The following is a 17,021-nucleotide window of genomic DNA, read 5'->3' on the forward strand; positions in this document are numbered from 1 at the left end:
CCGCGGAGCAGGGAGCCCGATACAGGGCTCCATCCCAGGACCCTGGGATCATGACCTGAGCCGAAGGCAGACGCTTAACAACTGAGCCACCCAGGCACCCTAATACCCGTTATTTTCAATCATACTCTAATTGTTACTTTCTGTTTACCTGCTTTTTCAATTTGTATCTGTTTTGACTACTCTTTGGACTACAGAGTTCACCTAACATTTATATTTAGAAATGAAATTGCTTATTAATGGGATATCTAGTATCCCATTGTTTTCCAAAATGGTTTTGTCACATTGGGTACAGTTTTACCCTTAAGGTAGTAAGAATTGGTTCTTGGGAGAGGGCTTGCAAAAAAACTTAGATATTACAGTGGTTAGTGGTCTTCCAGAGGTTCATAACATATATGCAATGTATCTGTGTGGTATTAAAATGGAATGGGGGAGTATTAAAAAATGTCTCAAATGGCTCTTTGGGGGTGGATAGTGAACAAAGGCTTGAGAAACACTGACAGTGTAGTTGTGGTTTAGAAGCTTGGTCCGTGTCCTCACCAACACTTGATACTATCAGATTTCATCTTTGCCAGGCTTATTGTGTGAAATGGTACGCCCTTCTGGCTTTTAATTTGCGTTTTTCCAATTTCCAATAAAGTTGAGCATATTCTGATGTTTATTGGTCCTTCACAGGTATTTGTGAAGTCCTATTGTGACTTTTCCCATTTTTCTTCTGGGTCGTCTTTTTTCTCACTGATTTATAGTTCATTTTATGTTCTAGAGACTAACAATTTGTCATTTATCTGTACTTCACATATTTTCTGCTAAGTTTGTGGCTTGTCTTCACTTTATGTTGTCTTAATAAACAGTCTTTTAGTACAGTTAAATAGATTATTCTTTTATATATTACGCTTTGTTATTTCAAGGTTATAAGTGCTGTAATAAATCATTTTTTCATTCTGAAAATTTTATGTGTTAACCTTTTCACCTTTAATCTACCTGGCAGCACTATTAAAGAATTCCTTTCCTCACCAATGCCAAAATACACTGTTTCCATATATGTGTGGGTCAGTTCTGGTGTTGTGTTCTCCTTGTCTAATTTTTTTCCATGTGCTTATAACACATTGTCTTACTTGGCTTTATATTAAGTCTTGTTATCTGGTAGGGGGACTCCCAACAATTTAGGAGTATTTTGGCTGCTTTGTTGGCCTTTGTTTTTCCATATAAATTCTAGAATAGTATCAATTCTCTCCGCCCTCAGTTAGAAGTGCATTAAATTTAAAACCAAGTTAGGGAGAGGATACAGCTCACTGTTGTGATTAACTACCCATGAATATACATATCTGTCTAATTTTTAGGTCTTTTCTGATGTTTTTAGATAATTTATTAGCATTTTCTCCATAAAGGTCATGTGCATCTTTAAGAACAAATATAGGTACTTTTTCTCACTGTTTGTGAAAGGAATTTTTAAAAATTATGTATTGATGATGCTGTATCACTTTGACTTGTCTAGGCTTATAACACTGTATTTGTGCTACTTGGGATATATTGGGCATTTTAAATTCTAGGGTTAACTTTCTTTACCTCTGGAACATTTTTCATCTAGTATCTTTCAAATATTTCCTCTTCCCCATTCTCTCTACTGTCATTCTGGAGTCCTGGTTAGATATGTATTAGATTTTTTTCACTATTAAATTCTGTTTCTTCTTATTTTTTTTAAAGATTTTATTTATTTAATTGACAGACAGTGAGAGAGGGAACACAAGCAGGGGGAGTGGGAGAGGGAGAAGCAGGCTCCCCACAGAGCAGAGAGCCCGATGCGGGGTTCCATCCTAGGATCCTGGGATCATGACCTGAGCTGAAGGCAGACACTTAACTGAGTCACCCAGGTGCCCCTTAAATTCTTTTTCTTTGTCACTGCCGAATTTTGTATGCTTTCAGTCATTTGGCTGTTAACGTTTGAATTTGAATGCTTATGTTTTTCATCTTTATGTCTTGGCTTTGATTCATTTTAAAGTATACTTGGTTATTTATAAGTCTCTTTTTCAGAACTTGCCTTTATTCTCTTAAACATATTATAAACTTTGTCGAACTCTTCCTGGTTTTATTCTTTTATTTTTCCTGACTCTTGCTCATTGAGGGAGGTACCTTGTTTACTTGTGGATGGTATGTCTATGTGTGTCTGTGTGTATTTTGACTGCGTGCATGTATATGTGTGTGTGTGTTGGAATTTTGACCATGAGTTCTTTGATATTTCACCTGGAAAAGTTTTTGAGGCCTGAGTAGAAGGTGTATTCCTCCAAAGAGGAAAGTGTTCGCTTACATCGAGACTCTTGAGTTGGAGCTACCAAGTCAAGGACCACTTTAAATCTCAGCTTGGTTTTTTTTGTTGTTTGTGTAACTATACAAGTAATGGGAATTCCACTGGAAAGCCTGGCTTATCATTATGAGTTTACAGGAGAATTTTTTTTTCCTTCTTTTTGCTACTTGGCTATACCTTTCTTTGGGACAGGTTTATTTTTGGTTTGCTATTATGCTTGCAGGTATAGGCATTGGGGATTCCAGATTTATTGGAGGGTGTCGATTAGACAACATGCATTCCCTTCTAGACTTTCTTTCATGTGTCCTGCACTACATTTGAAAACAATTGCGAGGTCACCAGGTTTGACACCTGCTGAAAGGGTGAAAGCAGATGGAGCATTCGGCTCCCATACTGGATTTCAAGTCTTCTTTTAATCTTGTTCTTTGAGGATTTTTCAACATTCTTAGGTCAAAGATGGCTTTTACACTTACTCAGGGCATCATGTGTAACATATTGCCACAAACTGAAGTTGTCTTTTTTTTTTTTTCTCCCAATTTGGCTTTGTTACGATGTCTTACTATCTGGTAAAGTGTGTCTTTGTTGTTTTCTTCTTTTTGTTTTCAAAAGATTTTAAAATTTTTGTTGGAATTACTTCAAATTTATTGAGTAACTTGGGGTTAGGTTGAAGTATTCAAAAAAACTTTCCATGAACATAGTATACATCTTGTGTTCTTTTGTAGAATTTTACTTTTGTTCCCCCTTTGAAAGTCTTTTTTTTTTTGTAAGATTTTATTTATTTATTTGACAGAGACAGCGAGAGAGGGAACACAAGCAGGGGGAGTGGGAGAGGGAGAAGCAGGCTTCCCACCGAGCAGAGAGCCCGACGAGGGGCTCAATCCCAGAACCCTGGGATCATGACCCCAGCCGAAGGCAGATGCTTAACGACTGAGCCACTCAGGCGCGCCCCCGCCCCCCCCCGAAAGTCTTACATGTTCTTAGAATGGTATCTTGTTCTGTCCTATTTTGTAACTGATATTTGCTGATGTGGAGGAACTCTGGATTTTTATGTTGTTTCTGTGTTTCTGAGGACTATTGAATTGTTTTGGTAGCTCTAATAGCCTGTGATGTCTTGAGTTTTCTAGGTAAACTTGAAGACAGCTTGGTATTTCCTTTCAATTCTTAAACGTGTCAAGTCACTTTCTTAATGAATTAGCCAGCACCAGTAATATTTTACACAGTGGTTGGTGATAGAGTAGATCTTTTTGCCTTTTGTTAAACTATCTTAACTTTCTGTTTAGGTGGGATGTTCGCTGTAAGTTTTTGTTACTAATCTTTGTACTGTCAGCATCTTGTACAGTGTTCTGTACAGTATAGGTACTCAGTAGTATGTTTGTTGGAACAAAAGAATGAGACATTTCACTTAAAATTTAAGTCTAACAGGAACTAGCTTTAGTTACATCTTTACGAGGAGATTGAGTTTTAGTATTTGTGAAAAACTAGAAAGGAGTTGGTGGGACAGGAGCAGGAACATCCTGCTAAGATTGGTTGGGATGGAGGGAAATAATGGTCATGTCTAAAGTAAAGGGTAGGGAGTGAAATTTATTGTTTATATTGTTTATATGAAAGATTAAAGCTCATCCTGTGTAATTTCTTACTAATCACTTACCATAGTTATCCTCTTGCTCCCTGGAGACTAGAGAAGAATGAATGAAAATGGGGGTTGTGTCTACCCCATCCCTAAGAAAGCCCAAGCTGCTTCCTTCTCTTTGCTTTCTCTGTTACTTCTAAGTTGACCTACAATTTCCCCCTAGATAACCGAGGAAATGATGGATCAGGCAAATGATAAAAAAGTGGCTGCCATTGATGCCCTAAATGATGGTGAGTGATTTTTTTTTTCCCTCTTTGCTATATTTCTGTGGTAGTCTGAATATTCTCTTTTTCCCTGCAGCAACTGTTAAATAGTGGGAAAGTGGAAGGGAACTTATATTTATTAAGTATCTTAAGCTGGAGAAGAAATCATCTTGTTCTCTACCCACCCATTCCCCCCTTGAAAAAGAGGCTGAAATCACTCAGGTATTAATTACCTTGCCTCAGGGCACGGACACATCCTGATGTGACTGAAAGACTCCTTTCCTGACTAATCCTGGTGTTTGTCCACTGAGGAGAGGCTTTAAGATGTGAATGTTTTTCAAAAAAAGTAGTAGTATTAGAACAGTGGCTCTTAACCTTGTATATAGCAACACCCTTGACAAATGATGGCCGTTGGCATAATGTTCTTGTGTAATCTTTATGTGTTAGACCCTCTTCAAAAGATCCTTTCAAAGTGGGAGAATGCTGGTAATATAGTAAGCATAATATTTAATCAGTTAAAATTTGTGAGAACAAATCATTTCTTAGCTTGGGTAGTATGCAGACCCCTTCATAGCTTCGTGGTAGTGTGTCACACAATGCCATTGTGGGAGAGCTGCTGCTCTCTAATGCTGATATGCATTTGCACTTCATCCATAGACTTAGAAGATGACTAAAGTTCTAGAAAGTTCAGTATTGATTGCTGTTCCAAGTTGGCAAATAATACTTGCTTTCTTTTTTTGTAATCTTACCACCTTCTTAGTTTAGGTCATTATCACATGTTTATGCCATTGCATTGGCCTTAATAGTTTGCCTATCTGAAATGTCTATTTCTTTTATTGCTTTCTATTCACTGCCTCTAGATTATTCGTTCTTAGAACCGCTTTTTATTTTCACACATTCCCTTGCTTGTAACTCTGACTAGCTTTTTGCATACTTTTTGAAGATGTTCATCGTAGCATTAGACCTGCTAGAGTCTGATCCCATGTATTGCCTTCCCAGCCTTGTTCTCTTCTTTTGAATATTAACCTTCCATTACAGCCAGACCTCGCTGTTCTATAATTTTCCTATACTTTTGTGCTCTGCTGCTTCTTTCTAAAGCTCTTCTTTACCTATTCAGCTTTTAATTCATACCCATCAATTGATCCCAGCTACTTCTCTTCCTGGCCATTCCTTTCCCACACTTATCTTTTAATTTTACTACCACCTAAGATTTCTGTTTATCCAGCATTTATTTTGTGGCTACTACCTACCTGACAGTTTTATTATATGTGCATTATTTTATTAAAATCTCATACTACTCCCATTTCACAGGTTAATGAATAATTTGAGGGATCAGAAGGGTTTTGACTTGTGCAGGATCTCACTGTGCCATAATATCAACTAATTGTTTTTGTCACTTATTTTGGCATATTCTTATATTTTTTAAATTTGTTTTGTTTATTGCCTAGCAATTTTTAAGGAAAATGAAGCTGTTGCTGCCATCTAAAAAGTCACGTTCTTGTTTTTTCCACATTTCTTTCTAAGCTGTGTTCATGTATAAATTTAACCCCGTTCTAATTTTATTTTATTAAAGGTTGGTTAACTTACTTGAGAGAGAGACATTTACTGATTAACTTATTTGAGAGAAACAGCACGAGTAGGAGGGGCACAGGGAGAGAGAAGCTCAAGTGAACTCCACGCTGAGCATGGAGCCTGACTCTGGCCTTGATCCTAGGACCCTGAGATCATGAGCTGAACCAAAATCAAGAGTTGACACTTAATTGACTGTGCCACCCAGGCACCCCTAACCTAGTTCTAATTTTAGAATAAGTGCAATTTTATAGTATATCCTAGAGGGATAAAACATTAGTATTCTAAGCCAGGGATTGTAGATTCAGGCCCTACCTGGGGTTGGAGGGGCAGAAATATAATTAAATACTGAACTTTGGAAGCCAAAGTGCCTGGGTTTGAATCCCAGCTCTGGCAGTTACCAGCTAGATAAACGTAGAGAAGTTATTCTTTGTCTCTGCTTCTGTTTCCTCCTCCTTTTTTTAAATGATTTTTTTTAAAAGATTTTTATTATTACTTATTTGAGAGAGAGTGTGTGAGCAGGGGGAGGGGCAGAGAGGGAGAGAGAGAGAGAATCTCAAGCGGACTCCATGCTGAGTGAGGAGCTTGATCTCATGACCCTGAGATCATGAGCTGAGCCAAAACCAAGAGTTGGATGCTTAACTGAATGAGCCACCCAGGCACCCCTGTTTCCTCCTTTGTAAGATAAGGATAATGTACCTACCTAGTATATTGAGTCATGAGGGATAAATGAATAAGTATGTGTAATGTGCCTAGAATAGTATCTGCCATCGTTATTACTAAGGTCCTGGTATTACCAAAATGTCAATAGTCATAATTTAAGTAAGACCTTAGTAAGTATTTTTAGCTGTCACGTTATTAGTAACATTATTATGCTTTTTTCAGTTTAGTATATTTATTTAGAACTCTAGGCAGTGTTTAGATGCTGGATATACAGTGAGAAAAACAAAACAGACCAAGTTCTTTACCTCATGGACCTCATATATTACTGGGGAACAAAACCAAATTCATAATTTAATATTAGGTGGTAATAAGTGCCTGAAGAAAAACAGAGCTGAGTAAAAGAATAGTCAGTGATGGAAGCTCTGTTTTGCAAAGGGTGGTCAGAAAAGCATATGATGAAGTGAAATGTGCAAGCCATGTGAGGGAAGAGCCTTTGAGACAGAGGGAAGAACAAGTACAGAGGCTAACTGGGGGAGCATATGAGATGAATACATATTCAGGGAATAGCAGAAAGGCCTTGTAGCTGGAGTGTGGTGAGTGAAGGGGTAAGAGTGGTAGAATTGAGGTCAGAGAAACTCTTCAGAGTAGGAGATATGTGGTGGGAAGGTGGTGAGAAGGATAGATCACTAAAGATCTGTAGTAGATGTACAAGATCACTTGTAGACCATACTAAGGACTGAAAATTTTGACCTTAAGGATGATGGGAAGCCACTGAGGTGGTGGTGTTGTGGGGTGTTTTTTGTTCTGTTTTTGTATAGGAAAGCTTCATCATGAGATGCATTTACTTTTGAAAAGGATTATTTTTACTATTTTCTGTAGATCAAATTCTAAGGGCAAATAAGGGTATGTTCATTACAGAAGCAGCCAAAACATGAGTTGATGTGCTAGAGATATACTTAAGAAAATGCCTGAAAGGAAAAATAGGGGAGCAGGGAGAGCCAGAGGAGTCTGGAAGTCATTTAGACAGTCATGTAGGTCTTTACCCCCTGTATAGGAAAAGTCTTCAACTATTGGTGTGTTTCTAAAAAGTCAAAACAAGCCGAGTTGCCCGCTAGAGGATTTAACATGTCTCACGATAATGGACCAGTTTTGGTATCCTTGCTGTACTTAGTCATTAACTGGGAGCAGCTTATGAAGTGTAGCCTTGAGCACAGAACGTGGGTTTCCCAGTCAGTTAGGTTCTACCCCAGGAGATCTAGGGTGCATTTTCATGATCCTACAGAAGGAATGCAAGAAATTGAGTCCAGGTGGCTAACAATCATGGCCTGGATTAGGGCAAAGGTTCCCAGACTTTTCTGTTTATAGTGCTTTTACTGTCTTGATTTTTTTTTTTTAACAGAACTTTTAAGCCAAAAGAAAGGCATAAGGGTTTCATTGATAATGTAGTTAGGTCCAAACAATTTAATAAGTGTGTTGTAACAAGTTAGTGATTGGAAAATAATACACACAATTGAAAGAATATATTTAATCTTATTCTTAAATAACCATATTTACTTTCTAATAAGACGTGTATATATGTTGGGCACTAAACAACTTCTCAGATCTTGGCGTCATATTGGACACTGCCGCCCTCGTTTCCTGTTCCACAATCTGTTTTTCTGCAGTTCTTGATTTTTTTTTTATCATAACAACCAGTAGAAACAGTTTTTCAAAGATACCATCAAAAGGAATGTAGTGGTGCAGTGTTGAAGCTGTGAACTGTATCAAGTGAGTAGTTCATGCAGTGCTAACAAACTGTCCTTGGTGTGGAAACGTCAGGACTGGGTTGAGGAGTGGCTAGATTCTTTTTTTTTTTTAATATAGATTGATTTATTTGGGGGGGCGCACGAGGGAGAGGGGGAGAAAGAATCTCAAGCAGATTCCCCGCTGAGCGTGGAGCTCAGCCATGGGGCTCGACCTTACGACCCTGAGATCATGACCTGACCCGAATCAAGAGTCGGATGCTTAACCAACTGAGCCACCCAGGCGCCCCAGGAGTGGTTAGATTCTAGGTATATTTTGAAAGTAGAGAGAAAAGGATTTAGGTTTTAGATTGGGGAGTTGAGAATGACTCCAAGATTTGGGCATTGAGGTAGATCAGGAGTTAGCCAAATTACAGCTTCCTGTTTTTGTAAAAATGTAATGGAACGTAGTTACACCCATTTGTTCATGTGTTGTCTGTGACTTCCCCACTACAGTAGTAGAGTTGAATGGTTATGATTGGTATGGTCTGCAAAGCCTAAAATAATTCTTATGTGGCCCTTTCCAGAAAAGTTTACTGACCTCTAAACTAGATTGAATGGAAGAGCCATTTATTTGGTAATATAAGGATGAGAAATAGATTTTAGAGATGGGATTGGAATTAAGAGTTCAGTTTTGAACATGGTAGGTGTGAACTGCTTATTAGACATCCAAGTGCAATAATTTGTAACATCTGTAGTAGTACTTAATAAGACTCAACATTCTTCTGCATTGTTTTATGAGTTCTGTTAAGGTCCTTTACAGATTTATAGCTGGGTAAATGTATTTTCCAAAGTGAACTGTGACATTTACTTTAAAATTCTGCTTGTCTTGTTGTCCTTCCCCTTCTCCCACCGTGTTTCCTGTGTCCAGGAGTTAGATTTCGTGCAAAGAACTTTTTTTTTTTTTTTTTTAAGATTTTATTTATTTATTTTGACAGAGACACAGCGAGAGAAGGGAACACAAACGGGAGTGGGGGAGGGAGAAGCAGGCTCCCCACTGAGCAGGGAGCCTGATGCGGGGCTCGATCCCAGGACCCTGGGATCATGACCTGAGCTGAAGGCAGACACTTAACAACTGAGCCACCCAGGCGCCCCTTTGCAAAGAACTATTCTAATTGTATAGTATGCTTAATTTGTTCAGTGACTTCACTGAAGGCACTAATACACAAAGAAGCTAACTGTGAGAATAGAATACAATGAATGAATTTAAAATGGGGGTTATGGGCTTCTTATGAATTCTAGTTTTTCTTGAATCTTATACCATTCCTGTGAATTCAAATAGTAATTTTTTTAATCAACCCTGTAAATTTAGTATGAGTATTTTTTCCTTTATAAGTTTAATTTTATCCTTTTAACTTAATGGATAAAAGAGAATCAATGGACTAAAATTGATTATCCTTTACTTTATCCTTTTGTTTTTTCTTAACTAAAAAAATCTTGAGTTCTAAGAATGTGGTATTCTACTGTTAGGGAATTATGTATCCAAAAATTGTCTCTATCTTGAGTGATTTATCGTATAGGTGTGGTAAGACTTGCTTTAAAGAGCCGTTTTTGTTTTTTGGTTTTTTTAAGATTTATTTATTTAGGGAGTGAGTGGGGGGAGGGGCTGAGGGAGAGGGAGAGAGAGGATCTCAGATAGACTCTGCTAAGTGTGGAGCCTGGCGGAGGGCTCGATCTCACAACCCAGAGACCATGACCTGAGCCGAAATCAAGAGTCAGATGCTTAACCGACTGAGCCAACCAGGCGTCCCTGAAGAGCCGTTTTTGTATATTAATTTAGAAATTAGTCTTTTTTTTATTGGACTAAAAGAAGAATGTGGAAGATTAATAGGATAAAGGATCAACAATTTTGTTAATATTTTTTATTTTTTATTCTTTATTTTTCAACTTGTTTTACTTCAGGTGAACTACAGAAAGCCATTGACTTGTTCACAGATGCCATCAAACTGAATCCTCGCTTGGCCATTCTGTATGCCAAGAGAGCCAGGTGAGAACTGTAAACAAAAAAGAATCCCCTAGTGAAGAATTTCTGCTCATTTATTTAAATAGAATTGCTTCTGTGGTGATCCCAAAGGTGTTATTGTTTGAAATGAATACTTTTTAATATCACACTTATTTTTTTAGTGTCTTCATCAAATTACAGAAGCCAAATGCTGCCATTCGAGACTGTGACAGAGCTATTGAAATAAATCCTGATTCAGCTCAGCCTTATAAGTGGCGAGGGAAAGCACACAGGTAAACAATAGAATTTCATTATTTTCAGAACTTCTGAATTTTAAATCTGATGTTTTAATATGCTTTGAAAAAAATGAAATTGCTTAAGGATTTAATTTCAAAGTAATACGTGCTTAATATGAAGAATTGAGAGAGTATAAGGAACAAGTAAGAAAATACAAATAAGAAAATAAAAATTCTTTTTATTCCTTCAAAGAAAACCACTATTTAACAGCTTTTGACTACATATAGCCAAATTTAAGGTAAGGATCAAAATTATTTCTAAAAAGAGCATAACCTTACAAATTTTCTCTTAGTTTTAGATTTATTTTTGTGTAACCTACCATTAAACTAGTATAGTACAGAAGAAGGAATTCTTTATTTTCAAACTACTTGAGTTGCTGCTAAGTCACCTGAAAAATCAGAAAAAGGAGACAATAAAGAGGTGAATATATCTTAGGTTAGTCATCATTCCTGGAAGTCAAACTTAATGTTACAAGTGGGTGTTGGTAACTTGAGGATGAGCTGTCCAATGACACTCACGTGTTACATGGATTGGAAAGGTGTACTCCAAGTACGGGTGGAAATGAAGATGGATATGCTTGGGATAACTGTATTAGGTTACTCAAAAGAAGGAGCTCTAGTGATTATGAAGTCACAAGTCAAAGATAGAGGTGACAGATTAGCATAAGATATACTAATGCTCTGGGGGTCATAAAGCTCATGAGCATTGATGTGTGACCCCAGTAGTCTTTGAGCATTTCTTCTGTTGTTGTTTTTTTAATTAATTAATTAGCCTTCTGGTAAAAGATAGCATGAGCTCATCTTGTGTTTTGATTGTCCCAGACTCAGAATTAACCATTTCTCAAACCAGGGTTCATTTTTGTGAGCATTATATTTACAGAAACTAAAGTTTGACCATTAAATGTGTTCATTGCCTGTGGAATATCATTACTTCTGTCATTTCAATGAACAGAGTTAGAAAAGACATTTTTTATTTTTTTTAAAGATTTTATTGAGAGAGAAAGTGAGCAAGCAGGGGCTGTAGGGCAGAGGGAGAGGGAGAAGCAGACTCCCCGCTGAGCGGGGAGCCTGACGTAGGGCTCCATCTTAGGACCCCAGGATCATGACCTGAGCCAAAGGCAGACCTTAACTGACTGAGCCACCCAGGTGCCTCAGAAAAAAACATTTTTTAAATAATTATTTTAAGGGGAAAAGTTACGGAATCTTGAGCTTATACTGATATTTTCAAAAAATTCAATATTAACATTTTCCCTTTTGTTTTGCATTTTTAACACTATTCTCCTAGACTCAAAATCTTTATGCATTTTTTTTTTTTTAAGATTTTAGTTATAATTTATTTGACAGAGAGAGAGACAGCGAGAGAGGGAAACAAGCAGGGGGAGTGGGAGAGGTAGAAGCAGGCTTCCCGCTGAGCAGGGAGCTTGACGCGATGCTCGATCTCAGGACCCTGTGATCACGACCCAAGCCGAAGGCAGATGCTTAACCAACTGAGCCACCCAGGCTCCCTATCCATAATATATTTACTTGTGTTATTCTGTGATAACATAAAATTGTTTTACAATCCTATCACAATAATATTCTAAGTAAAGTTGAATGTTTTTATGTTTGTTGCGGCTTTTATCCTTAGAATATATCCCACTTAAGATACACAGTCAAAATACTGTTCTAAAAGTTATGTGACTTTTGGGGGTGCCTGGGTGGCTCAGTCAGTTAAACGTCCCAAGTCTTTATTTCTTTTTCTTTTTCTTTTTTTTTAAGATTTTTCTTTATTTGTCAGAGAGAACAGGCTAGGAGAAGCGGCAGGCAGAGGGAGAAGCAGACTCCCCACTGAGCAGGGAGCTCGATGTGGGGCTCAGTCCCAGGACCCTGGGATCATGACCCGAGCTGAAGGCAGACGCTCAACTGACTGAGCCACGCAGGCGTTCCACGTGTTCCCAAGTCTTGATTTTGGCTCGGTCATGATTTCACAGTCGTGGGATTGAGCCCCGTGGAGTCTGCTTGGGATTCTCTCTCTCGCCCTCTGCCCTTCCCCCTGCTCTCCCACGTGCACTCTCTCTCAATAAATAGGTAAGTCTATATATGTATGTATATGTATAGGTTACCTTTTTTTCTATATGCTGTGTGCTCAGTGTGGTAAACAGCGTTTTTTGTCCTTCCTTTTTTTCCTGTTTGTATTCAAGTTTAGGGATTGCTTTATTTCTGTCTTTTCTGGTTTAATTTTCTTCTTTACGTATGTAGAACGTTTGCATGTTTAGAGAGTCAAAACTGAGTTGACACGTATACCCAGAGAAGTCTAATTTCCATTGCTATCCCTTCTACTCCATTCTTACCTTCTTCCACCAACCTTTAGTTTCTGATTTATCGTTTCTCTTCTTTCAATAAAATGTGCACACATGTATTGTTTTCTCTTCCACCTTATAGCATGCTAAGTGTACATTATGTTAATCCTGTTTTTAAGGAGTTGAAATTGTTGAATGAGCTTGAAAATTGTATGTAGTTCTACATAATTTTTAGAAATTTTATATTTTGAATTAAAAAAGTAATTTTTTAAAGTTTTTAAACAGGTTTTAGAAAACACCTTTATAGTTGCCAAGGAGGAAATTAAACTCCCATGTTTTTATAGAGTAGAACGTACTTAATTGAATTGGTTCATGAAAATTTATAGTTCAGATATTTAACTTTAAACCTCTTCTGTAACACTCCCTTTTTTTAATAAGAAAGACACCACCACATTAGTGGGTATGTATAAAAGGCCCCTAAAATGAATTTAATCTGTTTCAGACTTCTGGGCCATTGGGAAGAAGCAGCACATGATCTTGCCCTTGCTTGTAAACTGGATTACGATGAAGATGCTAGCGCAATGCTGAAAGAAGTTCAACCGAGGGTATGTTCAAGTAGGGAGAGGGAATGTCATCACTGTGATGCTCTTTGGCTCTAGTACTTAGCCCCTGGCAGTAATTTACCTGGAAAACAGATACAAAGAAAGAAACGTTTGGATATTCCCATCTGTAATTACTGATGTTGGTGTTCAAGTCAGGAAATGTCAGTAGTTTGTCATGCCTTTATTTCTCATGCTGCATTACAGCAAGCTCTGTTACTTTGTTGTTCGTAAGCCAACAGTAGAGTTGTAACCAGAAAGTTAGAAATGGAAAAGGGGGTATCAAGTTCACAGCAAGGAAAGAAATAGAAAATCTATAAAATGTGACCCGAGGTTGTGCCTGGTCTGTCCTTGTTTATCGTAGGTATATGCAGCCACTGTATAAAGCATGAGGGCCTTGTGGAAGTTAGCAAGTTTCATCCTTTTAAAAATGATAATACTGACTCCAAAAGCCAGAATATTTTTTAAGGTAATTGTTAAAATAATTTTAATGCATTATTTACATGGTAAATTCCTCAGCTTTGTGGGATGTTACGTTACCAAGAATTTATTCCCAAAGGTTATAAGGAAATTTTATTGAATTTAACTTATCTATAGTCAGAGACTTTTTGATTTTTTTCGCTCATAACAGGGCTAACTCCAAGGTTATGGTGAGAGAGTCTAGAACATGAGATTCTTAAAAAATAATGATAAACAAGCTGAAGTAACAATTGAGTATCACTCTCTTACATTTACTCTATTTTCTGAATAATAGATTCCAAATATTTGGCTCAGGCTATGTGCTAGTGCCTGAAACATATATTTTCTCTTAATGTTTATAGCATTCTATAAGACTTAAGTATTTCTCTTCCCCGCCCCCCTCATTTTATGGATGAGAAAACTTCAGTGTGGTTAGGCTGTGGCAAATAACTGGTGTGTGCGTTCCCAATCTCTCCCTTCCCTTGGCCAGTATCAGGCAAGAGTTGTGCAATTTGAAAACTTGTCATCCTTGTACTAGTTACTTTTTTGAAATTTGTAACACTTCTAACTTCACTTCTCAGCCTCTTTCCTTTATTTCACAGTGGACTTGTTAAAGTGTGAGTTATGTAAGGTCTTTTTCTATGAGGTAAATCTGTCATTCAGAACTGTTTGTTGAATTTAACACCTCTCCACACAAAAAAATGATTCTTTAACAAAACTGGTGATTTGGGTTGCCCTTATTCAGCTTTTAAAGAAAACATTTTTTCTGTGGCTTTTTTTCCCCTAGGCCCAGAAAATTGCTGAACATCGGAGAAAGTATGAGCGAAAACGTGAAGAGCGAGAGATCAAAGAAAGAATAGAAAGGGTTAAGAAGGCTCGGGAAGAACATGAGAGAGCCCAGAGGGTAAAGTTTCTGTAGCTAAACCATTAAAGGGAAATAAAGTAGATTAGAGCTTGAGGATATCATTCTAATTCCTGGCTCTTACTTAATGCTGGCCTTGTTCTGTAGGGTAATGATACTGCTTAAAAGAGTTTCTTTCCCTTCATTATCTCCAATTTGTAGGGATTTTTTTTTCTTAAATTCCTAAGCGAGCTTATATATCACCTGTTTATATTCTTGTGTGTGTCCTCCTAAAATTGGGAGGTTGTTTTGGTCAGGTAATTAGAACTTGTCAGTATTACTTGTTTCCTTGTGGATGCTTGCCCTGATTTGTTGTTTTATGATTCCTCTTGTTCGAATAGTGGATTCATAGCTATTTAAAGTAGACTAGCTATTTTTTATTTTTAGTCACAAAGTCATAAAATTTAGAAAGTTATTCATAATTCATCTACAATATTGTTGCTGTTCCTAAGATTTCTCGTTTTTTCCTATATTCGCTTTTTGCATTTTGATGCTATCAGTTTTCGTTTAGTTATTTCCAATATTGTTGAAGTAAAAGGACATAAAGCTATATTATAATTGTATAGCATTACTTCGTAACTTTGTCATTTAATATTAAATATTAATACTTAACAAAATTAATAAAACTATAATTATGTCGAATGAATTTAGTAAGATTTAATAAAGTTAATATTAAATGCTTTTAAAGCATCATGCTTGGTTTTTAGGATTATAGTTACTGTATTCAAAAGTGATTTTTACATTTATATATCCTTGATGACTTTATAACTGGTTATGAGGGAAATTTATTTTCTTTTACTTTCTTTGCTGAATAACCAATTGGTAAACCCCGGTTGTATTTGTTAAGTTATGTAGAGAAAGTATGGAAAAGATGAACTTGGGAAACAGAAGTTATTGGCAGTCTTCGTAATCTAACCATGTGCTTTCATTTTGGAGTTTTAACATCGTTAAGAATTTATACTTTGCGCGGCGCCTGGGTGGCTCGGTTGGGCAACTGCTTTTGCCTCAGGTCATGATCCTGGGATTGAGTCCCATGTTGGGCTCCCAGCTCGGCACGGGGAGCCTGCTTCGCCCTCTGACCCTCTCCCCTCTCATGCTGTTTCTCTCTCTCTCAAATAAATAAAATAAAATAAAATTTATACTTTGCATAAGCATAGACAGACATCAGTACTGTATATTGCTTTCCATGTGTTGTTTTTTTTCCTGCCCCAAGTAGAAGTAAAACACTACTTGACATCATTACCAAAAGTAATGCTCATTGACAACCTAGCTGGAAAATTTTGAAAGGGGATTTGGGGTGTGTGTGTTTTAGTTCAGTATTGCCATTTGAAACTCGTCATTCTCTTAAGTCCTCTGACCTAGCTGATTTTACAGTTTTTTTCATGGTTTTGCATGGGTAGGGTACGGGTGGACAGTAGACTCCCCACCAGCACCACCACTATATGATTTATTTCTTTGTATTAAAGGAAGAAGAAGCCAGACGACAATCAGGAGCTCAGTATGGCTCTTTCCCAGGTATTTTTAAAGAAAATTTAAAACTATTAGGATTGTAAATAATTGGAGAATATTCTGATTTGGGGGCTCAAATATGTCTATTATATTTAGTACTATTAGTCCCTGGAAATATCGAAAAGCCTTTAGAATGTAAGCCTCTAGAAATTTTCATTCTCCTTTAAAAATTGTATGTTAGTAGAAATATAGTATATTATTTTCCTCACACTTTGAGCAATATACTTTTTTATAATAGCTAACATTTAGTGAGGTCTGAGCATTGTACTTTTCTAAGAGACTGTGAATTGATTATGATGTATTTTAAGTGTTTCTAAATTAGAACTTTAAATTGAAACAAATAATGTTAGAGAATGAGAAAATATGACCAAGATGATTTATTAGACTTTTTAATTTTGTAATTCTAAGGGATTGTTAGCTTTCTCTTTAAGGGTAAGGTTAGTTTTCTTTTTTTAACAGTTTTATTATTAGGAAAAAATAAATGCAGAATGTAGCAAAGTTGATTTACAGCCTTATTTTTTAAGAAAAAATTTGAAGATAAAATTATGTCCTGTTACATCCTGTTAGAATGTTTAGATTGCTTTGTGTTTAATAGCCCCCTTGTTCTTTGCATATGCACGTGTGAGTGTGTGTGTGATTTTCATCAGAAGGAAATAGTCTACTATCAGACTACTTGAGAATATGGTTGGTGTCTAAGCAGTTATTTCATTTATTCTTGCAGGTGGCTTTCCTGGGGGAATGCCTGGTAATTTTCCTGGAGGAATGCCTGGAATGGCAGGGGGGATGCCTGGAATGGCAGGAATGCCTGGGCTCAATGAAATTCTTAGTGATCCAGAGGTTCTCGCAGCCATGCAGGTAAGTCTTGGAAGAACAAAGTTGGGCTTTGTATCA

At 37.0% G+C, this 17,021-nt stretch overlaps 1 protein-coding gene across 5 annotated transcripts in view; it reads left to right on the forward strand.

Annotated features, from left to right (window-relative positions):
• Positions 1 to 17,021, forward strand: part of ST13 (ST13 Hsp70 interacting protein) — a 55,419-nt gene that overhangs the window by 35,601 nt on the left and 2,797 nt on the right. For 4 of the 5 annotated variants that reach the window (XM_045872469.2, XM_045872468.3, XM_054506796.2 and 1 more), the window contains exons 5-11: positions 4,093 to 4,159; positions 10,048 to 10,132; positions 10,270 to 10,380; positions 13,165 to 13,267; positions 14,508 to 14,624; positions 16,088 to 16,136; positions 16,852 to 16,985. In XM_045872469.2, coding sequence (XP_045728425.1) covers positions 4,093 to 4,159; positions 10,048 to 10,132; positions 10,270 to 10,380; positions 13,165 to 13,267; positions 14,508 to 14,624; positions 16,088 to 16,136; positions 16,852 to 16,985 — 666 coding nt within the window. The remainder of the gene's footprint in view (positions 1 to 4,092; positions 4,160 to 10,047; positions 10,133 to 10,269; positions 10,381 to 13,164; positions 13,268 to 14,507; positions 14,625 to 16,087; positions 16,137 to 16,851; positions 16,986 to 17,021) is intronic. The other variant, XM_064590570.1, reaches the window with a different exon arrangement.

This window comes from Mirounga angustirostris, unplaced genomic scaffold, assembly GCF_029215605.1.
Source record: "Mirounga angustirostris isolate CCGP_5_RB_7025 unplaced genomic scaffold, mMirAng1.0.hap1 SCAF_5, whole genome shotgun sequence".
NCBI classification, from domain to species: Eukaryota; Metazoa; Chordata; class Mammalia; order Carnivora; family Phocidae; genus Mirounga; species Mirounga angustirostris.